Raw genomic sequence first — 21,454 nt, forward strand, 5'->3', positions numbered from 1 at the left:
GGGTGAAGGGCTGGGTTTTGGGGCTGGGGTTGATGTCCCACTCTCCATACCAGCTTCTGGTGGTGTCCTTGCAGGGTACTCACACCAGCCTCTTCCCATTTTGCCTCCACACCCTGCACAAGCCTCCACCTGGTCTGCTGGTCTCCTGGCCTCCGGCCCCAGTCAAGACTGCCTGTTCCTCCCAGGCAAGGACCAACCCCTTCTGGGACCCCGCCTACTCCCTCTCCTCAGTCCATTCTGGGATCCTTCTCTGCCCTCTCATGGAGGATTCTGTGGGTGCCTCCTGGCCTCAACTCTCAGTTTGGGCAGTGGGCCTGTCCTCTCAGTCCTGAGGATAACTTATCATGGAGCATCTTGGGGGCTTAAACATCTTGGGGACTCAGGCTTCTTTAGCCCCCCCTGGCAGGACTGCCACTCCTTTTTCTCCCCTCTCCAAAAGGTCACAGCCTTGAAAACCCTATGGAGTGCAGTTCTACTCTGCACTCATGGGGTCGCCATGCGTCAGAATCAACTTGATGGTGACTGGTTTGGGTTTATTTTCCATTTAGTATAGTCTCATGGGAGGAGAAAGCATGTACAGGACCAAGGGCCTAGTACCTGGAGATGGAGGTAGGTGCCCTGCCCACATGGAGGGGGAAACCTCTTTGGTCTTCCTTCTCCCCCAGGTAACTCCCCAGAATCATGAAGACTAGATAGCCAGGGTCACATCAGGTCAGGCCACTTTGTCAGAGCCCTGTCTCTGCTTTCTGCAAACCCTTAGGTCTGTTTATACCCAACAAACTAGTGGGGATGGGTGAGTGCAGGGGGCTGGGGCTGTGTACATTGACAACAGGTGCTGGTGTGGGGAAGGAAAGCCTCCCCCAGGCTGACTGCATTTGTCCATAAACAGAGCCCATCCCGTGCTCCAGGGAAGTGAAGGGTCAGAGACCAGCCCCCACTGGAGCTCCTCCACTGCCCTTGGCCCTCCCTGGCCAGAGGGGGCACTCCTGGCATCTCCCATCCTCCCCTCAGGCAGGCAGCTCCCCCTTCAGCCACTCCTGAGGTGTTTCCACAACAAGCTGGACTGTGTTCTGTAAACTCCAGTCCCCTAGCCAGGCAGCTCCCAGTGAAAGGACAGGTGTCCTGCCATTACTGCACCTGTGTGCCTGTGTGTGTGTGCACGCCTGTATGTGTGTGCACGCCTGTATGTGTGTGTGCACTCACCGTGGGGGTAGAGAAGGCCCATACTGAGCAAAGGCCCTTTGTGGGTCCATGTAATGCTGTGTGCCTGCTTCTCCTGTCCCCTAGAGTGGACAGGCTCCTCCCACAGGGGTCATGTGAGGGGCCTCTGCCCAGGGGTCCCCAGGACTCTGTAAGGCCCATGGATCTGGGGCCAGTCTTGAAGTCTGAGAGATGTCCCTGGGCCTCTGGGGATGGATGGGGAAGTGGAAGTCCATCTCTGTGACTTTGTTTTACTTCACCAACATCTCCCCTTCAAGTTAATGATTGGTGGGGACCCCTGGGGACACTGGCTCTTGATTTTCCCAAGCCTGGGCTGCCCCTTCAGGTCCTAAGTTTTCTAAGCTTCCTGGTGCCTAGCCAATGAGAAGCCCCAGGCCTTGCCCCGCCTTCCAGTCAGTGTGCCTCTGTGTATAAAGGTTGAGGCTCCAGGTGGGTGGCCCAGTGGGTCCAGCCCAACCCAGTGTTAAGATTACTGTCACACAACTGGCTTTGCTCCCTCTCCAAGATGCTGTTTTGGCACAACCAGCAGGAGCACCTGTGGCCCAGTCCCGGGGAAATGTACCCCGGCCCCCCCAGCAGCCTGCTCAGGTAAGGCCCTGATCTGAAGGTGGGTAGGCACGGATAAGGCCATGTGTTTCAAGCTGAGGAGAGTGGGCTTCCTGTTCTTGAGTTCCTTTGATGGTGGAAAAGTGGTTGAATGTACCTGGAATTTAGTAGGTCCTGGAACATCTCCGGAAACCCTGGTGGCATAGGGGTTAAGTGCTACAGCTGCTAACCAAAACATTGGCAGTTCAAATCTGCCAGGCGCTCCTTGGAAACTCTATGGGGCAGTTCTACTCTGTCCTGTAGGGTCGCTATGAGTTGGAATCGACTCGACGGCACTGGGTTTGGCTTGGTTTGGAACATCTCCAAACAACCTGACCACCCACCCGCTCAGGACATTTTTGTTGGGTGTGTACTGGGTATCAGGCAAGTCCTGAGGCTGCAAACACAAGCAGCTGATGGCAGCTGTTTAGAAGGACAGCCACACATCTGGGGTTGGCACCTCCAGGAAGGCCTCACAGAGGGTGGAGGGACTGAATAGGATGCCTGTTAGAGGAAATTGTGGGTTCCCTGGAAGGAGGGTCAAAACTCCTTGGGGATGGGCTGGACAGGGCAGAAGGCTTGCAGTGCCCTCCTGTCCCCGCAGGGAGCCTCTGCCCTTGCCCTACTTGAAGCAGGAAGAGCTTCCTAACATCCCCAGTGCGGATCTGCCCTGCTCCATGTTCCAGTATGTTCTGTGTGCTGCCACCTCACCGGCTGTGAAGCAGCAGGAGGAGACCCTCACCTACCTGAACCAGGGTACACTGGGCCTGGGGCAGGGAAGGAGCTGGGGAGGAGCAGCAAGCTCTGGAGGCTGGTACAGGGTGGGCTGCGGGTGGTAGGCACCACCTCTGCCTCTCAGTGGGGCTCACACATCCCCCAACCTCCTCCCAGGCCAGTCCTACGAGGTGCGGCTGCTCTGCAACCCCAAGCTGGGGGATGCCGCCCAGTGTCCCCGGCTACTAAAGGTAGGTGTATCCTATCCCCAGAACTGGCAAAGGTTGGATGTGACTGTCCCTCTGAGCAGGTAGCCAAAGTCATCACTGTGATGTCATTGTCAAGTAGAACTCTCTCTATTCCATCATTTAATTTGACCTTCACAACAGCTCAATGGTGGAAGAAATTCTTGAAGAAATTGAGGCACAGAGAGGTTAAATATTTTCTCAAGGATACACAGCCAGGAAGTAATAGAACTGAGATTAGAAATATATTTACACAGTATTATTCACTCAGGCAATTCTTTCTCTCAAAAGATATTTATTTTGGCCAGAAGCTGTTTTCCGAGCTAGGGATTCGACAGATGTAGGTCCATTTCTCAGGGAACTTGCACTCCACTTGGTGAGACAGACATGTAAATTATACACATGATATGCAATTACAAACGGTGACAAGTGTTGCAAAGGAAAGAGTTGAGCGACCAAGGGTGAGAAGGGATTAACTTCCAATTTGGCGGATGAGGAAACTGAGGTTCAGGGTCTCTAGGTTACTTCGCTAGTTCCACAGCTTGTGAGCCACAGATGGGCATCTGAACACAGATCTAGTGACTCTCAGTCCCTCATACCTCCCAGGGATGGGAAGCAAGGTAGGGGAGAGGGTGGGATGGCTGGTGTATCGCAGGTAGAGGGACAGGCACCCTCTGACCCCTGAGCCATGCCCTCCTGTGCCTGAAGAGCGTGGTGCGCGTGGTGTTCCATGACCGGCGCCTGCAGTACACGGAGCAGCAGCAGCTGGATGGATGGAAGTGGAGCCGGCCTGGAGATCGTATCCTGGACATTGGTGAGAGGGCCCAGGACCCTTCTGGGATTGCTTTCTGGCTTGGAAGCCCTTATGGACAGGGAGGGCTGAGCCGCCCTTCCTCATTGCCATTCTGCAGATGTGCCATTGTCCGTGGGGCTGATAGAACCCCAGGTACTGCCCTCACAACTCAACACGGTGGAGTTTCACTGGGACCCGACCAAGAAGACCTCCCTTTTCCTGCAGGTGAATCTGCGGCTGGGACTGGGAGGAGGCAGCAGGTCCTATGGGGGTGGCAGCAGCCTAAGTAGGAAAGGAAGGCAAGTTTGGGCAGGGAGGGGACCATAAGAATGAACCACTACCAGAAAGCAACTAGAAGAAAAAATATGGATACATGTTTATCAAATCTCGGCAGGAGAAAGAACTTGTTAAACACTAAAGCAATGGCGGAAGCTATAAAAAGCAGGGTAGAATTTAGCTTCATAAAAAGAAATGGTCTGCCAATAATAGGCAAAATTAAAAGGAGGCATCAATGGGAAAAATATTTGCCGTGTATGGCACACAATGTGTTATATTAAGGATATTTATGATACAAAAAGTTCTCACATATCAATAAGAAAAACATCGAGGAAATCTCAAAAGAAAAATAGGCAAAAGATATGACCAGGCAATTTATATACGAAGGATATGAATTACCAGTAAATGTAGATATTTCAAACTTATAAAATTCAGTCAGAGAAATGCTAAGTCTTAAAATTATTACTGGTAAGATTTTGGGAAATAGGAATTCTCATATCCTGAGAATACAAATTCCTACCCCTATTCTGTAGGGTGGCACTTAAGCAAAATTTATTAAATTTAATGTACACATTCTTTCACCTAGTACTTCCACTCCAAGAAGTTTATCCTATAGCAGGTGTTCAAGTAAGCGCATACAAATATATTTATCAGCTGTTCATGGAAACACTGTTTTTCATATTAAAAGATTTGAAGTGACCAAAATGACCATCAGAGGAGGATTGACTTTTAAATAATTATAGTATAGAAACACTCTTTAAAGTGCTAAAAAGCAAAGATGTCACTTTGAAGACTGAGGTGCACCTAACCCAAGCCACGATATTTTCAATTGCCTCATATACATGCAAAAGCTGGACAATGAATAAAGAAGACTGAAGAAGAATTGATGCCTTTGAACTGGTGTTGGCGAAGAATATTGATTATACCATAGACTTCCAGAAGAACAAGAAAATCTGTCTTAGAAGAAGTACAACCAGAATGCTCCTTAGAAGTGAGGATGGTGAGACTGTTTCAGATATTTTGGACATGTCATCAGATGGGCCAGTCCCTGGAGAAGGGCATCATGCTTGGTAAAGTAGAGGGTCAGTGAAAGAGAGGAAGACCCTGAAAGAGATGGATTGACACAGTGGCTGCAACAATGGGCTCAAACATAGCAACGATTGTGAGGATGGTGCAGGATGGGCAGTATTTTGTTCTGTTGTACATAGGGTTGCTATGGGTCAGAACTGACTCAATGGCACCTAACAACAAATAGTAGAGACATACAATGGAAGTTATGTAGTCATTAAAAATGATGTCTCTGCAAAATAATTAATGGCAAGGGAAAACTGCTTTCCTATAAGCACAGGCGGAATACAAATTTTGATTTAAAATTTGATTCCTATTAGTAAAAAAACTGTGTGTATGTATGTGTGTGTGTGTGCATGTGTGTGTGTGTGTGTGAAATTATACATATGTAATTTCCCAGAGAACTGATGGGAAGAAACAATTCTCGAATGTTACCTCTGAGAGGTAGGGTGATGAGAGATGCCTATATTCTTCTTTATATCTTTTCAGTGTTCTCCAAATGAATACCTTTACCTTTACAGTCAAACAGTATTTTGTTTGTAAGTCCTGTTTTTGAGTACTCACCACGTTCTAAGCACCTGGACTAGGAACCAGGGAGATATGGCACAATTCCAGCTCCACCACTTCCTAGCATGGGCCTTGCCCAGGTCACATAATCTCTGTGAGCCTTCGTTTCCTCACTTATTGAAGGCAGACCCTTTTACTGCTTTTCACAGAATTGTGAGAGGGCTACAATGCGCAATGGGAGTGAAGGAAGGGGAAGGTCCTACTTGTCCTCAGGATCCTGGTGCCAGCCAGAGCCTGGAGGCTGCAGCCTGTGCAGGATGGCAGGGCAAGGAGACTTCCCTGGAGTGGATTGCCAGATTTAGCAAATAAAATATAGAACACCTAGTTAAATTGGAATTTTAGATAAGCAAGCATCATGAGACTTAGGCTTGCTTATTTTGGACACAACAGGAAAGACCAATTGCTAGAAAAGGACATGTTTGGTAAAGTAGAGGGGCAGCAAAAGTGAGTGAAACCTTCGATGAGATGAACTGACACTATGGCCACAACAATGGATTGAAACATGCAACGGTTATGGGGATGGAGCAGGACCAGGTGGCATTTTATTCTGTTATGCATAAGGTTGCCATGAACAACAACTATGTCTGATACAATATTTGAGACATACTTAAAAAATATTTGTTGTTTATTTGAAATTTAAATTTAACGAGGCATCCTGTATTTTGTCTGGAAACCCTACCCTAGAAAGAAAGACTTGGGGTTCAGATTGAGTGGGGAGAGCTTTCGAGGTAGAGGACTCTAAGGAGAACTATGAAGGTGTGTTGGGGGTCAGTGGTTCCTTGATGGTTGAGGGAGAATAGCCGGGCCGGAAGATGTGTCTTGACCCATTAACACATTCAAATGCCAGTCAGGAAATTTGCTCCTCCTCTTATATCCATGGAGAGACCCTGAAGATTTTTGAACAAGGGAAAGAATCTAATAAACTGATGTTTTAAGAATAGATGCTGGCTGGGGATGAAACGTTGCTGTGGCTAAGTGGCTAACAGGTAACAGGGCGGTAACTAACAGATTTTGGGTGGGATCCCTTGAATGTGGGTGGAGTCTGGAGTCATCCTGTTTTCTCTTTACCTTTCTTGACCTCAGGTTCACTGCATTAGCACCGAGTTCACTCCCCGAAAGAAAGGTGGAGAGAAAGGCGTTCCCTTCCGCCTCCAGATTGACACCTTTAAGCCTAGTGACAAGGAGCTTCCGCCTGAGCACCTGCATTCAGCTGGCTGCCTCATCAAGGTGTTCAAGGTACAGGCAGCACCAAGGCCCCTTTTCTCTCCTTCCAGAGCTGTCACCCTGCCCCACTGGCTGCCTAAGTTTTGGCCCTGTAGACCCCCAGACAGTGCATCCCCTCTCTGGGACAGTTCCCTTCTCTGTACACAGAGCGATGGGGCTTGATCTTTTTCTTAGAGCCCATGGAGCCTCCTAAAGGGAGGTAGGCGGGTAAAGAGGGAGCCTCTGAAGCTTCCTGGTCACCCTTCATAGCCCAAAGGAGCTGACCGGAAACTAAAAACTGACCGGGAGAAGGTTGAGAAACAGCCTCTGCACGAGAGAGACAAGTACCAGGCTGCCTGTGAGAGCACGGTCTTTGTGGAGGTGTGTGTGTCGGGGCAGTGGTTGGGGGAAAGATTCTCATTGTACAGATGGGAAAAGTGAGGCCTCAGGGCTATGCCTGCTCCAGGATAAACACAACCCCGTGATTCTACCCATCCCCCTCAGAGGACAAACTCGGCACTTTTTCAGGAGCTGACACCTGCCTTGCCGTTCACGCCTCCAGGCTCCCCCTCCTGAGTCTGCCATTGCCTCTCCTCACCTCTGTACCCACGGCTCTGTAAACTTGCCTCCCTTCCTGCTGTCCTGGCTAGCTCCTCCAGGAAGCCTTCTCCAAATGCCCCAGACCTGCAGGCTACTGTACTGTCTTCCCTTGTATTGAAACTCAGTCCACTTGTCAGGGCCTCCCTTTAGGGCAAGCCCCTTGCCAGGTCTTTATACATAGACGGATGGGGTGGTGGGGGGTGGGGGTAGCTGTGTGAACAGCCACCACTGCCCTGGATCATCCAGGCTGACCTTTCCTTTGTTTGCCAGCAGTGTTCACCCTGGCCAGAACCCACTGCAGGGCCCCACTCACCTCTCAGCCCTCTGGCTCTGACCTCCCCTCACCCCTGCAAGCTCCTGTCCCCTGAGAGGTGAGGCTGGATGATCACTGTCCTGTCAGCCCTTTGGTTTTGGGGTGAGAGTAAAGACCCCCTCAGCCCAGGCATGGGGGAAGAGGCAGGGTTGAGGGTGCAGCTGAGGTGAAGGAAGAGGCTCATGTGGAATGGGACGGCTGAGACAGGACAGGCTCTGCCTCCCAGGGCAGGCCTCCCGAAGCGGGTGGGGAGGGAGACTGGCTCCACTGCTCTGCAGAGCCCCTGAGTCTCTGCTCTTCCTTGCAGGCTCTGCGCCTCACCATCATACACTCTGGACACCTTAGGGGGCAGCCTAGCTGAGGTGAGTCCATCCCTTCCAACACCACAACCACTGCCCCAAAGTCTTCTCAGTGGCTTCATCGCACTCTCCAGAACAGGGTTACCCTGCCCCCTGGTGGAAAGATGTGGTATGGCCACAGATTGTAAGTTTTGTTTCCTGATAGGACTGGGGCCTCACCTCTCAGACTTGGGGGCTCCCAAGGGCAGGGGCTGTTTTTCTCCTCTTTCTTGTTCTCAGTCTGTGGGCTACCTGAGGGAAGTGTCTATGGCATTACCTGGACGGCCCTTTTTATGCCTCAGGATCTGAATCCTGGAGCCTCCATCCCAGAGACACAGCAGTGGTTACATCGGCATCGGTTCTCCAGCTACTGTCGGATCCTGGCCAACTTCACTGGTGAGGCTTGCCGGGTAGGCCAAACCTGTAGGGGACCGAGGGTGGGATACTGAGGCAGGAAGCCTGTCTCTGTCTTGGCTTGCTGTGTGCCCTTCAACTAACATTTTTTGAGGACTACAAGATGCCAGGCACTGTGCCAGTCTGTCTCCTCATGTACTAGCCTATGTAATTTACACACTGCCTCTTGAGGAAAGGGCCTACAGAGGTTAGATAATTTGCACAAGGACACACAGCTAACAAGGGGCAGAGCTGGGATTTGGGATCCAAATCTGACTCCTATGTCTAGGCATAATACTAGGTCTATTTGTAGACTATTGCTGGCCTGTGTTCGCTGCCTCCTGTCCTTGATCCCAGGCCTCTTCCCTCAGTCTGGCCCTGTCTGACTCTGCAGGCACTGATCTGCTGAAGCTTACCCGCCAGGACCTTATCCAGATCTGTGGAGCTGCCGATGGAATTCGCCTTTTCAATACACTTAGAGCCAGGTGCTGGGCACTGCCAAACATGCCCTCTTCCCACTGAAGTGGCCCTTACTAACTCAGCTAGCAAGGATGTTGCATAGTTATGATCAGGTCACAAGGCACTTTAAAGACCACTTAGTAACACTTCCTCCTTTTATGGAGGAAGAAACTCAGGCCAAGAACAGTGATCTGCCTGAGGTCATAGTGCAAGGCTGGCAAGACTGGGCTGAAGTCAGGCTCCTGTGACCCCCACCTTCCTGTGGCCATTCCATCTACCTCACATAATTTCTGGGGGCAGAGAATAGGTTTTTCTCATCTTTTCTACCTCCAGGTCCAACGTTCATTAAGTACTTAAGAAATGCTTGGTGACCTCCCTCCCCAGAGACTTGGGAGGAAGCCAGGGACTTTCCCAGGGATGGGGGTACAAGTACAATCGAGTTCAGGAATGAAGGGCTGATACCTAGACTGTTTTCCTGGCCCAGGCCCATCCGTCATCGCCTGACTTTATATGTGGCTCAAGAGGCCTCTAGGCAAGAGAATGAGGTTTCTAAGAACTCCGACTCAGGTGAGGTTCTGACCTTTCTTCCCTGAAGATGAGAAATTCACGTGTGGTTGCTTGAAAATTCTGGGGAGGGGTAATGCCCCACTATCCCTGGGACCCAGGACGCCCACCTTGGCATTTCCCGGCCTCCCATGACCCAGTTAGTGTTCTCTCTTTCCAGGATGTCTCCCTGGGCTTACTCCACCACGTTCTATTCCCTCACCACTGGTTTTGTCATTCCATTCATATGTGGGGTTAGTACATCATCTGTTATTGTACTTGGTTTCAGTTATTCGTATGTAGATGTTCCATGTCTTCTTCATACTGGGGGCCCCATGAGGTCAGGGGCTGTGTCTCTCCCCTCATTCTGAGGTTTTCCCAAAGGTGAGGAATGAGAGGTGAAGACGATGCGTCCATAAGCCTTTTTCCTTCTTTAATCTTGCCTTCCCACTCCCATCACTTGCCCCCCTCCTTCCTCCGGGAATGACCTGTTCTCCTGGCATCCCGGGCTCCCTCCCCCCACTGACCCCTGCCACACCCCCAGGCTTTTATCAAGAGATCTCTCTGGATGAACTCAGCGCCACAGAGCTCATGGAGAAACTGGCTGAGCTCCTGGCCCTCCCAGCCAATCAGATCCGCCGCCTCTTTCACCAGGGCCCTGGGGGCATCCTCATTCTCCTCAGCGACCAGGTAAAAGGGCGTTCTCCTGCACCAAGGCCCTATGGACGCCTGGCTCACTCCACCTCAGAATTACGATAGGTCTCTTCAGGCCCAGGATCCTTTTCCCTGTCCTGGTCCTGGTTTATTTTGCTTGGTTTTGTGATCTCTCCCTCCCTTATCAAGCCCATGACCCCTTCTCCCTTGTAGGTGGTCCAGAATCTTAAGGATGAATCATACTTTGTGGCTGTGGTGAAGAAAGGTAGGGGTTTTAGAGGGGGTGGTGTGTCTGGCTGGCCCAGAAGGGTGAAAAGATTATGCTTATTTTCCATCTCCTAAATGAGATTAAAAGGCTCTTTGAAGGTGTGAAGGTGGAGGCTTTGTCCCAACCAACTGGTAAAATCTGCTGAGTGCCAGCTCTGTGGCAGGGGGACAGGGATCACATAGCTAAAAGACACTTATATAAAAAATAGCATAGGAAAAATGTGACTGAATAAACGCATTCTTACGAGGAGAAAAATGTCCCAGTTTCTACTGTCAGGAAGTTTATTATTTAGACACTCTGCTCTCCACCCCGAAACAATCATACAGGGTAGAAGGCAGGTGCTTGCACATCACCTCCCATGAGCACCTCTGACCAGCCCTTTGTGGTCTGGTTATGCAGATGTTTGCCTTATCTCCCTCCGGCTCTGCCAGAGCTGGTCAGCCTGGTTCAGTACATAGGAAAGCTTCCTAAAGAGGTGGATTTGAGGTGGAACTGGAAGAACTCTCGGGTGCGCTAGATGCATTCCAGGCTGCTGGAGGCTTGTGGGAAGAGTGGTAGTGGCAGTTGGGGAGCCTGCCTCATCCCAGTGGTGCCCTTTCTACTCTTTCCAGTGCAGAATCCAGACGGCTACTACTTGGTTCTGACTTAGGCCTGGGGAGCACTTCCACAAAAGGAGACTGATGCCTGGCCCTCTGTGGCCACGTCCACCAGAAGTTTTGAGATGCTCCGCTGACTGACCAGCAGCCTCCAAGCTCAGTTTTCAACTCAGCGTCAGTGGTTGTTGGAACCCTGGCCAGCCTCCTCTGCCCACTCCACTGAGCTGACCAGGGTAACGAGACAAAAAAAAAAAAAAAAACCTCCCAAAATCCTGGCTATATGGAGAAAGAGCTTTTGCCATGTGCAGTGTTAGCTACTGGACACTATGAGTATGCTAATTCATGTTTATTTAAAACTTTATCTACCAATCCCTTTTTAATTAAAAGCTAATTTTTAAAAGGTATATATTTTCAATGTGTTGTACTTTGCTTAAGAAGAAATGTCCTCTTACTGAACTATAGACTTAAGCAAGGGGTGGGATCTGGGACAAAGGAAGAAATTTTTCAATTAGTTTGGGCAAAAACTATTTACCAAAGCCTCCAAAATACTGTAGCTATGCTCATAGGGCTATAGAGTGGTCTTTATTAAAAATCTAGCTGTATTAATATTTCATTTTTAGGTCTTAAGAAATCCATCCCTAATTTCCTATGCATGTATTTTTAAATTTCTATTGTGCTTTAAGTTTACAAATCAAGTCAGTCTCTCGTATAAAAATTTATATACACCTTTTTTGGGTTGCTATATATACTCCTAATTGCTGTCCCCCTAATGAGACAGCCCATTCCTTCCCTCCACTCTCTTTTTGTGTCCATTCTGCCAGCTTCTGACTTCCTCTGCCCTCTCATGTCCCCTCCAGAGAAGAGATGCCAACATAGTCTCAAGTGTCTACTTGATCCAAGAAGTTTTCTTCACCAGCATCTTTTTCTATCCCACTGTCCAGTCCAATCCCTGTCTGAAGAGTTGGCTTTGGGAATGGTTCCTGTCCTGGGCCAACAGAAGGTCTGGGGGCCATGACCATCAGGGTCCTTCTAGTCTCAGTTAGACCATTAAGCCTGCTCTTTTTACGAGAATTTGGGGTCTGCATCCCACTGCTCTCCTGCTCCCTCAAGGGTTCTCTGTTGTTTTCCCTGTCACGGCAGTCATTGGTTGTAACCGGGCACCATCTAGTTCTTCTGGTCTCAGGCTGATGTCCTATGCATATTTTTTTAAAGTTTAAATTTGTTTTGTTTTTCACTTTTAGGTCTGTAATTCATCTGAAATTGATCTGTATATATTGTGAGGTAGTGATCTGGTCTTTTTTCATATAATCAACTTTATTATTAAATAAGCCCTTTTAAAAAAGATAAATGGTATTGGGCCGTATCTTAATCCTGTTCCTTCTTTTTCTCATCCCCCTTCCCCCAATTTTTTTTTTTTTTTTCTTTTTTTTTTCTGGGAAAAGGATGTGGTCACTTTTGGAGAACGGGGGCATTTTTCTGCCTACCACAGGTTTTAAGATAGAGTAAAATGTATGCTTTTTGCTCACAAAAATAAATGTTCTTTGAATGATGTTTGGATGTTCAGTTCACATTTACTTTTTTTGCAATTATGCCTGTTGGTCATTTTCTATTTCATTTTTGTGAGCTTATTTTTATTCTATAAATTATTAAATTTTGTATTTTTTCCAAGTCATTGTGAAGTTTATTTGTAGAGAACTACTGGTCGCTATGAGTCGGAATCGACTTGACGGCAATGGGTTTTTTTTTTTACTGGTAACAGTAATGCTTCTAGAGTGTTATTATTTTCAAGTATACTTTTCTGTTAATACACTTGTAAAATCATTCACCCTTTTTTCTGACTGATCTGCAGATGTACATGAAAATGTATTTTTGCGATCTGTCTTAGTGCTGCTATAACAGAAGTACCACATGTGGGTGGCCTTAACAAGGAGAAATTTATTTTCTCACAGTTTAGGAGGCTAGAAGTCTGAATTCAGGGGTGCCAGCTCTAGAGGAAGGCTTTCTCTCTCTTCTGGCTCTGGGGCCCTTCCCCCAAATTTTATTGTGAAAAATTTCAAACATACAAAAATGTTGAGGCTGTACAGGGAAAACCTATATGCATGGGCCGAGGTGACCTCTTAAAAAATAACTCCATAATTATTTATTACTTACCTCAGTTATTATTTATTATCTTTGGTTAGTCTTAAACCAGATGGTCTCTGACTAGGGGTGGGTAGGAAGGAGGAAGGCTCTGACACTGGCTAACAACAGATGGGAGAAAGTAAAGCCTGTTTATCCTTTGAAGTTCAAAGACCTACAAAGTGCCTCCCACAACAGTCCAGAGCTGACTCAGATCAGAAGGAAAACGCAGCAGATAACTGCTTGCATTCCCTGGAGGGATGGTGTTGCCTCAGATGACTAATCCAGACTAGGTCTCTACTTTACACAGAATAATGAGTGGATGCCAAGTGAGGATTACGATTCCAAGGCTCCCAGATGGAGGATAGATACCTTGAGATGACTGATTTAGTTCTACTACTAATCTCCACCAAAAGGTCAGGGACCTCACTGCATTTACCTTTGTATCTCTCAGCACTAAGCACCTCTGGCAGACTGCAATAGTTGTTGAAACGAAGGGATTAAAAAGCAGTTAACACTATGTGTGTTTACTATGTGCCAGTATTACCTCATTTAATCCTCACAACTCTATATAAGTAGGTACTGTTATTCCCATTTTACCAATGAAGACTGGAACAGGGGGGTTAATTGGCTGAGGTCATACTGGAGCTTGGCGTTTAACCGTTACATTTCCCCATCTTCACCCTCTCCTAGTCAAGGTACGGGCAATGTTCTGCACACATCAGGGACTTGGGTTGAATTTTACTATCAAATTAATTAAGGCAAAAGTTTTTAGAAACTCTGATTTATAACATAATTATGTCTTCTCTTTCTCAGGGACAAAAGGAGTTCAGGGTATTAAATAAAGACTAGGGTGTGATGATGCCTGAAAGAAGCCTCAGGAGCCTCTGTAGTTCTAGTGTTCAAGGAAATTAAGACTCACAGCTCCAAGTCAGGCTATTTCTGTAGCAAAACGAAAAGTCTTCACAGCTTATTTCCTTTAATTACACCATAAAACAAAATTAGAACATACAGGAAACAATAATAGTTACATAACAATTTACTTTATATATTTATATATAAAAACTTTTTTTTTTTTTTTAGTCCAAAGATTTTAAAGCAAAAGAAATCCTCTACTGCCACCTTGGATTTTATTTTAAATAACCCTCCCTCCCCCCACCCTCCAGCTCCACGTAATGGGGTGGAAACATAGTCACTTGGACAGCTGATGGAGCCTGGTGTTAAGTCACCACATAGGGAACTGTGTCAGCCCCAGGGATGGGCTAAGCTCTGGAGTAGGCCTGACAGAGAAACAAGCAAGCAGCAGCTCCCACAATGAAGCACTCCAGGGTGAGCCCAACAGCTGGGGAAGGCTTAGGCCAAAGACAGAGATACTTGGGATCAGATCCTGCTGGCTAACCGCCTTCTTCTGCATTTTACCCCCTCAGGGGAGTGGGCTCCAGGCAGGGGTTCAGGGATGAAATAGAGCCTGGTTTGAAGATAAAAATTTCTCCAACAGCACCATTTACCCATCCATCTCTGTCCCCAAGCAGAGTCTGACAGACAGGGGCAGTCCTCACAGTTTCCTGGGAGGAATAAAGAGGTGGGGAAAGTGGGTGGCATCTGAAGGCCAAGTCATAAAACAGGAATGGAGACAGGCAAAAGTAAGAAGGCCTCTTTTCTGCTACAATAACCCTCTGGAGTGGGTAGTCACAGATCCTCAGGGGCCAGCTCTGAGAGCAGCAGCATGGTGAGAAAGACGACTAGTAGCTTCTGATAAGCCACATCCCAGGGATCTTGTACATGTGCCAACAGGCTCTAGGAGTCAGAGGTTAGTATGCAGTTTGGGGGTAGGGTGAGGAGGGGAGTTAAGAGATCTCAGGCTTACCTCTTCCTGCACTTATTAGAAATAAACAGTCATCAGAGAAGCACAAGTAAGAAATTACTCTTAAGGGGAGGAAAAAAAAATTGATGTAAACCCAGGAAAGTAGCAGCAAAGGTTCTGCTTATTACAGATCTATTATATAGCACTAGGAAAGAAAATCAAGTTTTTCGGGGGAAAAAGGTAATCAATCAAACCATGCCAGTTACAGACTCTTTTTTAAGTTAGGGTTTTTGAAGACTTTAGGTTCTCATTCTCTAGTGTCATTAAAAACAAAACAAAACAAAACAGAATAATGACTTCAGGGGCTGAGAAGAGTTGGGCTAAGAAACACATACATATATGTGAGCAGCAGTGTCGTGCAGATTAAAATTAACAGGTGTAAGTAGTAAGAGACAATGACAAGACAAACTTAGCGGGATAAAATTTTCTTCTCCATTAGCAAAAAAGATTTTACTTCAAAGATTTCCCTGGGCTCTGGGGGCATGAACAGAAAAGGTTTGTGTTTAGACATCTCTCTTATCTAGTCTCTTGGGGTGAAATTCTCATTTATTTCCCATCCGCTCTTGCCTGGGTACCAAAACCAGCCCCCAGCCCCCGGAGGCAGCTGTGAAACACTGGTGATCCTCTCAGTGGTGCTAATCCGCATCTGGTCGACGCTGCTTACGTGTGTGGGAAGTAGAAGTCCTCTCCAGAACTGCTCTAAGTCCTTGCCAGTAAGAAGGGCATGGAGTTCATCACATTAAGAGGAAAGTTAAATCTAACCATATGAGAGGCAGCTGTGCCTGAACAGTCAGGATAGATGCTTCTACCTGAGTTCTGTAACTGGTTATCTCCTTTACTTTGAACCTCATCCACTATTTCCCTACCCCAGTTCTTCAAAACAAGACCCCAGAAAACATACAAAATAGAAAGGCCAACTTGATTAAGTTTTGGGTACTCCTGGTTCCTCTTCCTGAAAGGACAGTAGGCTACTCTGGCCCAGGAAGCACTGGGACTCAACAGCTGTGAACCCAGCTCTACCAAGGGTTCATTCAACACCATGTGAGGCAGAGATGGAAGAAGTGCATATACGGGATTTTCTTACCAACATTCCACATGTGAGCTTGTCCAACAAATTTTTTTTTTTTCTGTTGAGAATTAAGTGTAACTCTCTTAGGCTCCAAAGATTCACTCAGACTCCTTTATGGGGTTGCTTACTGACTTTCCTAAGGAACAAATGCTTCCAGAGCAGAACTGATGTTCAAAAGAATAAAAACAGACAACATAGGAGCCACCTTGAGAGGGAAGCTGCAGAGACCTTCAGTTCGTCTCATATGGTAGTTTCCGGGCAGGTAGAAAGTCTCTGGTAAGTGAGAGAATAAGGTTAGAGTAGCTGGTGCTTAAGCAGCCTACGTTCTGTGCTAGAGAAGAAAGATGTTAAGTTTGGGCTTTTGGATATAGCAATCACAGCCAAATTTTTATCCCCAAATTACCTGGGTTAATCGTACGTACCCTGTCCACATGCTCTTACACACCCTTCTGCATTTTCCAATCTTACAATTAAAACTTATGATAGAAATAAAGGGATAAAGGCGAGGAGGGGCTGGGGTTCCATACTTCCTCTCAGTCTCCTATTGCTTTGGAGTTGTTTGGTCCAAGGTCATTGTAAAACAGGGGGAGAGGGAGGTCTGCCTCAAGACTACCAAAGAAATATCCTACACCTCTTCTCAAAGACCTGGCTAATAAACATTGCCTGTGTTTGAGGTGGTTAAAGATCCTAGAACTGGCGGGAAGAGAGAGGCCATCTTTTTACAAAACGTTCTAGAATTCCAGAGCAAGCATATCACTGAAAGAGTCTTTCTGCCAGGATGCAAAATGGGGATACCTACCCTTAAATCATGCACACAAGGAGGGGAAAAACAGATTGGACCAATTTCCTTTAAATGCCTCCTCTCATTTGGGGCAACTGGCATGAGCAGTCTGTGATTTTTGGCACAATAAATATGAAATAGCCAAGGGTCAACCATGATCCACGAGTGCTCCTTTTGTACAAATGACGTAGTCACCTAAGGATACACTGCCCACACAGGCAGCAAACCACTCTCTTCTTTCCAGTAACACTTTCACACCTCCTAACAACTTCAAACCAAGACAGGTTCCATCGCATACTTTGTTTAGTCCCCCCATGGTAGAGGACTATCAAACAAGTAACAATGCATCTTACAAGGCTTTAGATGAAGTGAAAGAACTTGGCTTCTGTAGTATTATAGCTACACTGAACTGTTCAAACACTTTGGAAAGCCTAAAACAAAGCATCATAAAAATATTTACTAGGTATCCTTCCCTCTACAATGTATGATACAAATATGTAAAATTTCTGACTTGTACCTTTGCTAAATCAAGTACCATAAATGGACGTGAAAATTTACAAAAACTATTTAAAGAATCCTTTTGTATCTACAGCGGAACAGGAGGAGAAAAATTTTTTCCATATTAAAAAAAAAACAATGTGCTTTCATATTCCAAATATTGGAAAAAAGGCTGAAGCTAGATCCCCTTATTCATCATATCCAACAGTTTGATTTCAAATTCAATGAACAAGCATGAAAGACCACCCAATGAAAAAATGGCTCAAGCCACCTGACAATGACTGAATTCAAAGCTGCCCAGGACAGTTTTCCTGGATCAGAACAAGGACCCAAAAAGGAAGCTACACTGGAGAGATATGAGAATTAATCAGCAGCATCACTGGGAGTGAGATGGAGGCTTTCAGTAGAGGATGGGTGTGGGAAGGAAATGGGGGAAGTCTGTGCAAAAAGAAAAAAACAAAACAAAACAAAGCTGGAATCACCACGATGGGGCCAGCAGAAGAGGATGTAACAAAGACTACTGCAGCAAATGATGCTTGGTGGAACACACAGTGGATGAGAGTACGGGGAAAAGGCTGCTTACAAAAGGGAGGATCTAGATGTTCAAAAACTCTCTCCAGAGACACGGTAACAATGCCTCCTGGCCATCTGCACGTCTATGGAAACAGCTTTGAGGGTACACAGCTCTGAGCGTACCTTTTTATTTATCCAAATCTCTTCTCGTCATTCACATTGCTTCTTCATTATAGAAGGCATATTCTGCAGGGGGTATGGAGCCAGAAAATGCACCAATATGCTACCCCTAATGAGAAATTTTTCTACACCTGTTAAGCCCTACTGAATTTTCAAAAGTATTCCAGATGTTGAGACAGGAAGCATTATGTTCAGGACCCTTTCCACCTGACCGGAACTTACCCTGTTCCGTGTTCTCAAAGTCTTAGCCCATTCATCAGCTGCCACAGGGTACAGATTGGCACACAAATACATTTTCTTCCAAGCTTGATAGGCCTGAAGTTTTCTTGAGAAAGGAATAAGCCTCCTGCCTGACTACGTACATATAAGTCAGTGCTGCACACCCCAGGGCCTCTCTCTCTCTCACTTGGATCTGTCCTTGACCCTGATAGGCTGGGCTTTGCCTCAAAAGCAGGGATCACCTGGACAAGTCCACATGGACCTGCATGTGGGTACACACTTTGAAACAGAATTCCCAAGGCCCCTCATGTATGGGTGAACAGGATGTTTTAAACTTTTTTCTTTTAAGTAAAGAATTACCTTAATAGCCTTAACTAATGTACAGTTCAAATCTACTCACTAATCAATCAGGGTTTTATGGTCAATTTTTTCAGGCACTAAAAAAAAATCTTTAGAGCAGATGGTCCCTTAGTATTTCTTTTAGTTTTGTTTGAATGAGTGATCTGGCCATCTAATATTATCAACCACATCTAAAAATGTGTGTGTGTATCTGTACATGTGAGGTATAGCCAAAAAGAGTGAGTCTTACTTTAAAAAGTATATTCCTTATAAGATAATCTGAGAAGAAGATAAGGATAAGGGGGAATGAAAAAAAAGTAATTTGAGCTTCTCATGTGGGTAGAACAAGGACCTGAAGCATTAAAACAAACCCTTTAAAAGCCCTGATCGCGAAGGGCAAGCATCAAAAAACATGGTGGACTGCACATTAATGTCTTAAAAGCCTCCCCACCCCAGTTACCCTATTAAAAATCACACAAGGTTTCTAACCTCAGGCTTTAGAAATCTATTTCTTGTGCTTTAGAAACTCATTATATTTCCCTCACCGTCCATGATTTTTTTTGGTAGGGAGGCTTCTTCTTGGATTGAGCCATGGGCACTGAATACTCTATCTTCAGCTCTGGTGCCCAGGTGACCAGGCTGGACAGAACAATGAACCTCTGCTTCCTCTCAATGTTCTCTCACAGCTGCCCCAATATCTTCACCTAGTTACCCTTGTATTTCATTCAGGGGAAGTCTGGAGCAGAAGAGAGCTATGGCTGACAGGCCTGAAAAGGTTCTGGCCTTTTGAGGCTCAAACATTGGATATGATACCGTCAACACTGAAATACAGTTGCCCAGTTGTTATAGGGCCATTTCTATATCTGTGATGAGCTGAAATGGGGGGGGGGGGGGAGGATGGAGAGAAATGGACAGGCTAGACTGTACAGCTCCTCTAGCAGTATTCCTGCTAAAGGAAAAAATCTAACCTCACAGACACAGGTCAGAGATGCCACTGATCATACCTAGATTTCAGGGAAAGATAAAGTTAATCATTAAAGTCTGAGCTTGGGTGGTGGAGGCTGTCAAGCTGAGTTTTGGGATTTACCAATATACTCTCTACTAACAATGCATTTCTCTCTTTCCTTATTCTTAGTGGAGTTTGAGAGAATAATGGGCATATCATGCATATATCATATATCACAAGATCTAATAGGAACCAGAAAGTGAAGTTTGTTTTCATCAAAATAGTTTTAGCTCAAATTTCTTCTCATAATCTTTCTTGCTTTTGTTGGTTTCCCTTCAGACTGGCAAAGATTCAGGCAAGATCCCCTAGTGGTAAAATTTAGAATTAAAAAAATATTTATTGAATATGTCTCTTTTAAAAATGTCTGGTAACCCCAACTAATCATCCAAAATGCAAACTGTAAACACAACAACAGCAAAAGAGTAACAATTGAATGTGAGTAAGCAGACTGAATAGGTGCAGACTGAGCAACAGTGCAGGAGGGAGCAACAGAGAATGGAAGACAGGTACACAAGTGTGCTGGAGAGTGACAATTTGAGTGAATAAGTAATCACATTTGGACCACAGTGATTTCAATGCAACCATTTAAGAAACCTCTGGGCCAAATATTAAAACACAGGAGGAATGGATGGGCCTTCTTTGTGAGCATGCTTAGCATGTTGGCATGGGAACAACGAACCACAAAAGCTCTGCAGTCATTTTACAGTGGATGGCTGCCATTTCTAGGATGCAAAGAAATTTCTCTCTGGTCCCTGGATACATCATATCTTGTTTTTCCATGCTTTCCTTGACCCTGGAGGACTGCAGCTGTTGTTCCAAAATCCCAGAAATCCCTCAACAAAATAAAGAAAATGCAGTAGCAGTAACACTGGGTTTGCTGGAATGCCCCCTTCCCTCTACCTTGGCCTATGATTTTCTTCTGGGTACGTCCAACAGGAATGGTCAAGTTTTACCAATCCACTTGATAAATAAACCAGCACGGACTTCAGTCCCATGGTCACAGAGCTAGAGTGGAAGGGGGTGAGGGTATGTATGTGTACGTATGTGTGGTTCTGGGGATCTGGACATTGCCCTCACTTTGTAACCCTTTGCCCAGAACGCTGGGGTCGCTTCCACTGGAGAAACTCCACAGTAACTCTAGAAGTGTCATTAAATACTCAGTTCACCAAGGTTGACCACCTCCATTGTCATAGGATGATGCAGCATCTGCAGAAGCGCTGTCTGCTGCCCCCTACTGATGGGGGTGGAGTGACAGGTGCGAAGTAGGCGTGGACTTTAATATTGGGTAAATGGGTCTGAAACAAGACAGAAACATTACTAAGAGAGAGGGTTTCAAAAAAAGAGCAATGTTGCTTTTCAGAAAAACCACCAAGGGGATGAATAGACATGAAAGCAGGGCAGAGGCTGGGCAACGGTCAGGTAGTTGAGAGGCCTGCGCTCTACTTTGTACCATGCCAAGTTATTCTAAATGACTAAATCAAGCTCATATAACTTTGTTTGATACCTGGTTCCATAATTATAAAACTGGGGGAAAATATCACACCTATTCCAAAGAGATTTACAGAGGATAAAGACACAACTTGAAAGAAACTATGAAAGCTTAAATTATCTTTTTCCACGTCATTGTAGACAATGTTTTCTCTATTTAAAAAAACTCATTATCCTCTTTTAATAACATGCTTCTAGTCTTTACTAGATAAATAGTTTCTGAATACCTACTATATTCAAGGCACAGTGCTAGTTGTAAATAAGAGGGGTACAAAGATGGTCAAGATGAGGAACCTGCTCTTAGGGAGTATAGTTTATACATGCATATAAATACCTAAATCAAAGTGAAACAGTGCTAAGTGACTTGAAGAACCAGTTAAAGACTCCCGGGAATTCAGAGACTGAAGAGATTCTTGACAGCCTGGCAGGTCCAGGAACCCTAGTGTAAGTAGGTCATATATGAGGGTCTGGTTGACCTGTGACTCTTCTCTTTTGGTGTGGAAGAAATATGGCTTTCCCATTGTAGTTAGCGCTGTCTTTTAC

At 46.0% G+C, this 21,454-nt stretch overlaps 2 protein-coding genes across 4 annotated transcripts in view; one reads left to right on the forward strand and one right to left on the reverse strand.

The window, feature by feature from the left end:
• Positions 1-10,655, forward strand: part of LOC126063161 (transcription factor CP2-like protein 1) — a 22,575-nt gene extending 11,920 nt beyond the window's left edge. The window contains exons 3-17 of the mRNA XM_049861347.1: positions 1,727-1,809; positions 2,411-2,562; positions 2,698-2,771; positions 3,474-3,579; positions 3,677-3,783; positions 6,553-6,705; positions 6,868-6,933; positions 6,985-7,053; positions 7,543-7,643; positions 7,893-7,947; positions 8,226-8,319; positions 8,711-8,801; positions 9,260-9,342; positions 9,863-10,008; positions 10,186-10,655. Coding sequence (XP_049717304.1) covers positions 1,727-1,809; positions 2,411-2,562; positions 2,698-2,771; positions 3,474-3,579; positions 3,677-3,783; positions 6,553-6,705; positions 6,868-6,933; positions 6,985-7,053; positions 7,543-7,643; positions 7,893-7,947; positions 8,226-8,319; positions 8,711-8,801; positions 9,260-9,342; positions 9,863-10,008; positions 10,186-10,314 — 1,509 coding nt within the window. The 3' untranslated portion in view covers positions 10,315-10,655. The remainder of the gene's footprint in view (positions 1-1,726; positions 1,810-2,410; positions 2,563-2,697; positions 2,772-3,473; positions 3,580-3,676; positions 3,784-6,552; positions 6,706-6,867; positions 6,934-6,984; positions 7,054-7,542; positions 7,644-7,892; positions 7,948-8,225; positions 8,320-8,710; positions 8,802-9,259; positions 9,343-9,862; positions 10,009-10,185) is intronic.
• A 2,216-nt stretch (positions 10,656-12,871) lies between these two features.
• FBXL20 (F-box and leucine rich repeat protein 20) overlaps positions 12,872-21,454 on the reverse strand; it is a 105,032-nt gene continuing 96,449 nt past the window's right edge. For 2 of the 3 annotated variants that reach the window (XM_049861544.1, XM_049861545.1), the window contains exon 15: positions 12,969-20,718. In XM_049861544.1, the coding sequence (XP_049717501.1) occupies positions 20,611-20,718 (108 nt within the window). In that variant the 3' untranslated portion in view covers positions 12,969-20,610. Of the gene's footprint in view, positions 20,719-21,454 lie in introns of all 3 variants that reach the window. The other variant, XM_049861543.1, reaches the window with a different exon arrangement.

The sequence above is a fragment of the Elephas maximus genome, chromosome 19, assembly GCF_024166365.1.
Source record: "Elephas maximus indicus isolate mEleMax1 chromosome 19, mEleMax1 primary haplotype, whole genome shotgun sequence".
In the NCBI taxonomy this organism is placed as follows: domain Eukaryota; kingdom Metazoa; phylum Chordata; class Mammalia; order Proboscidea; family Elephantidae; genus Elephas; species Elephas maximus.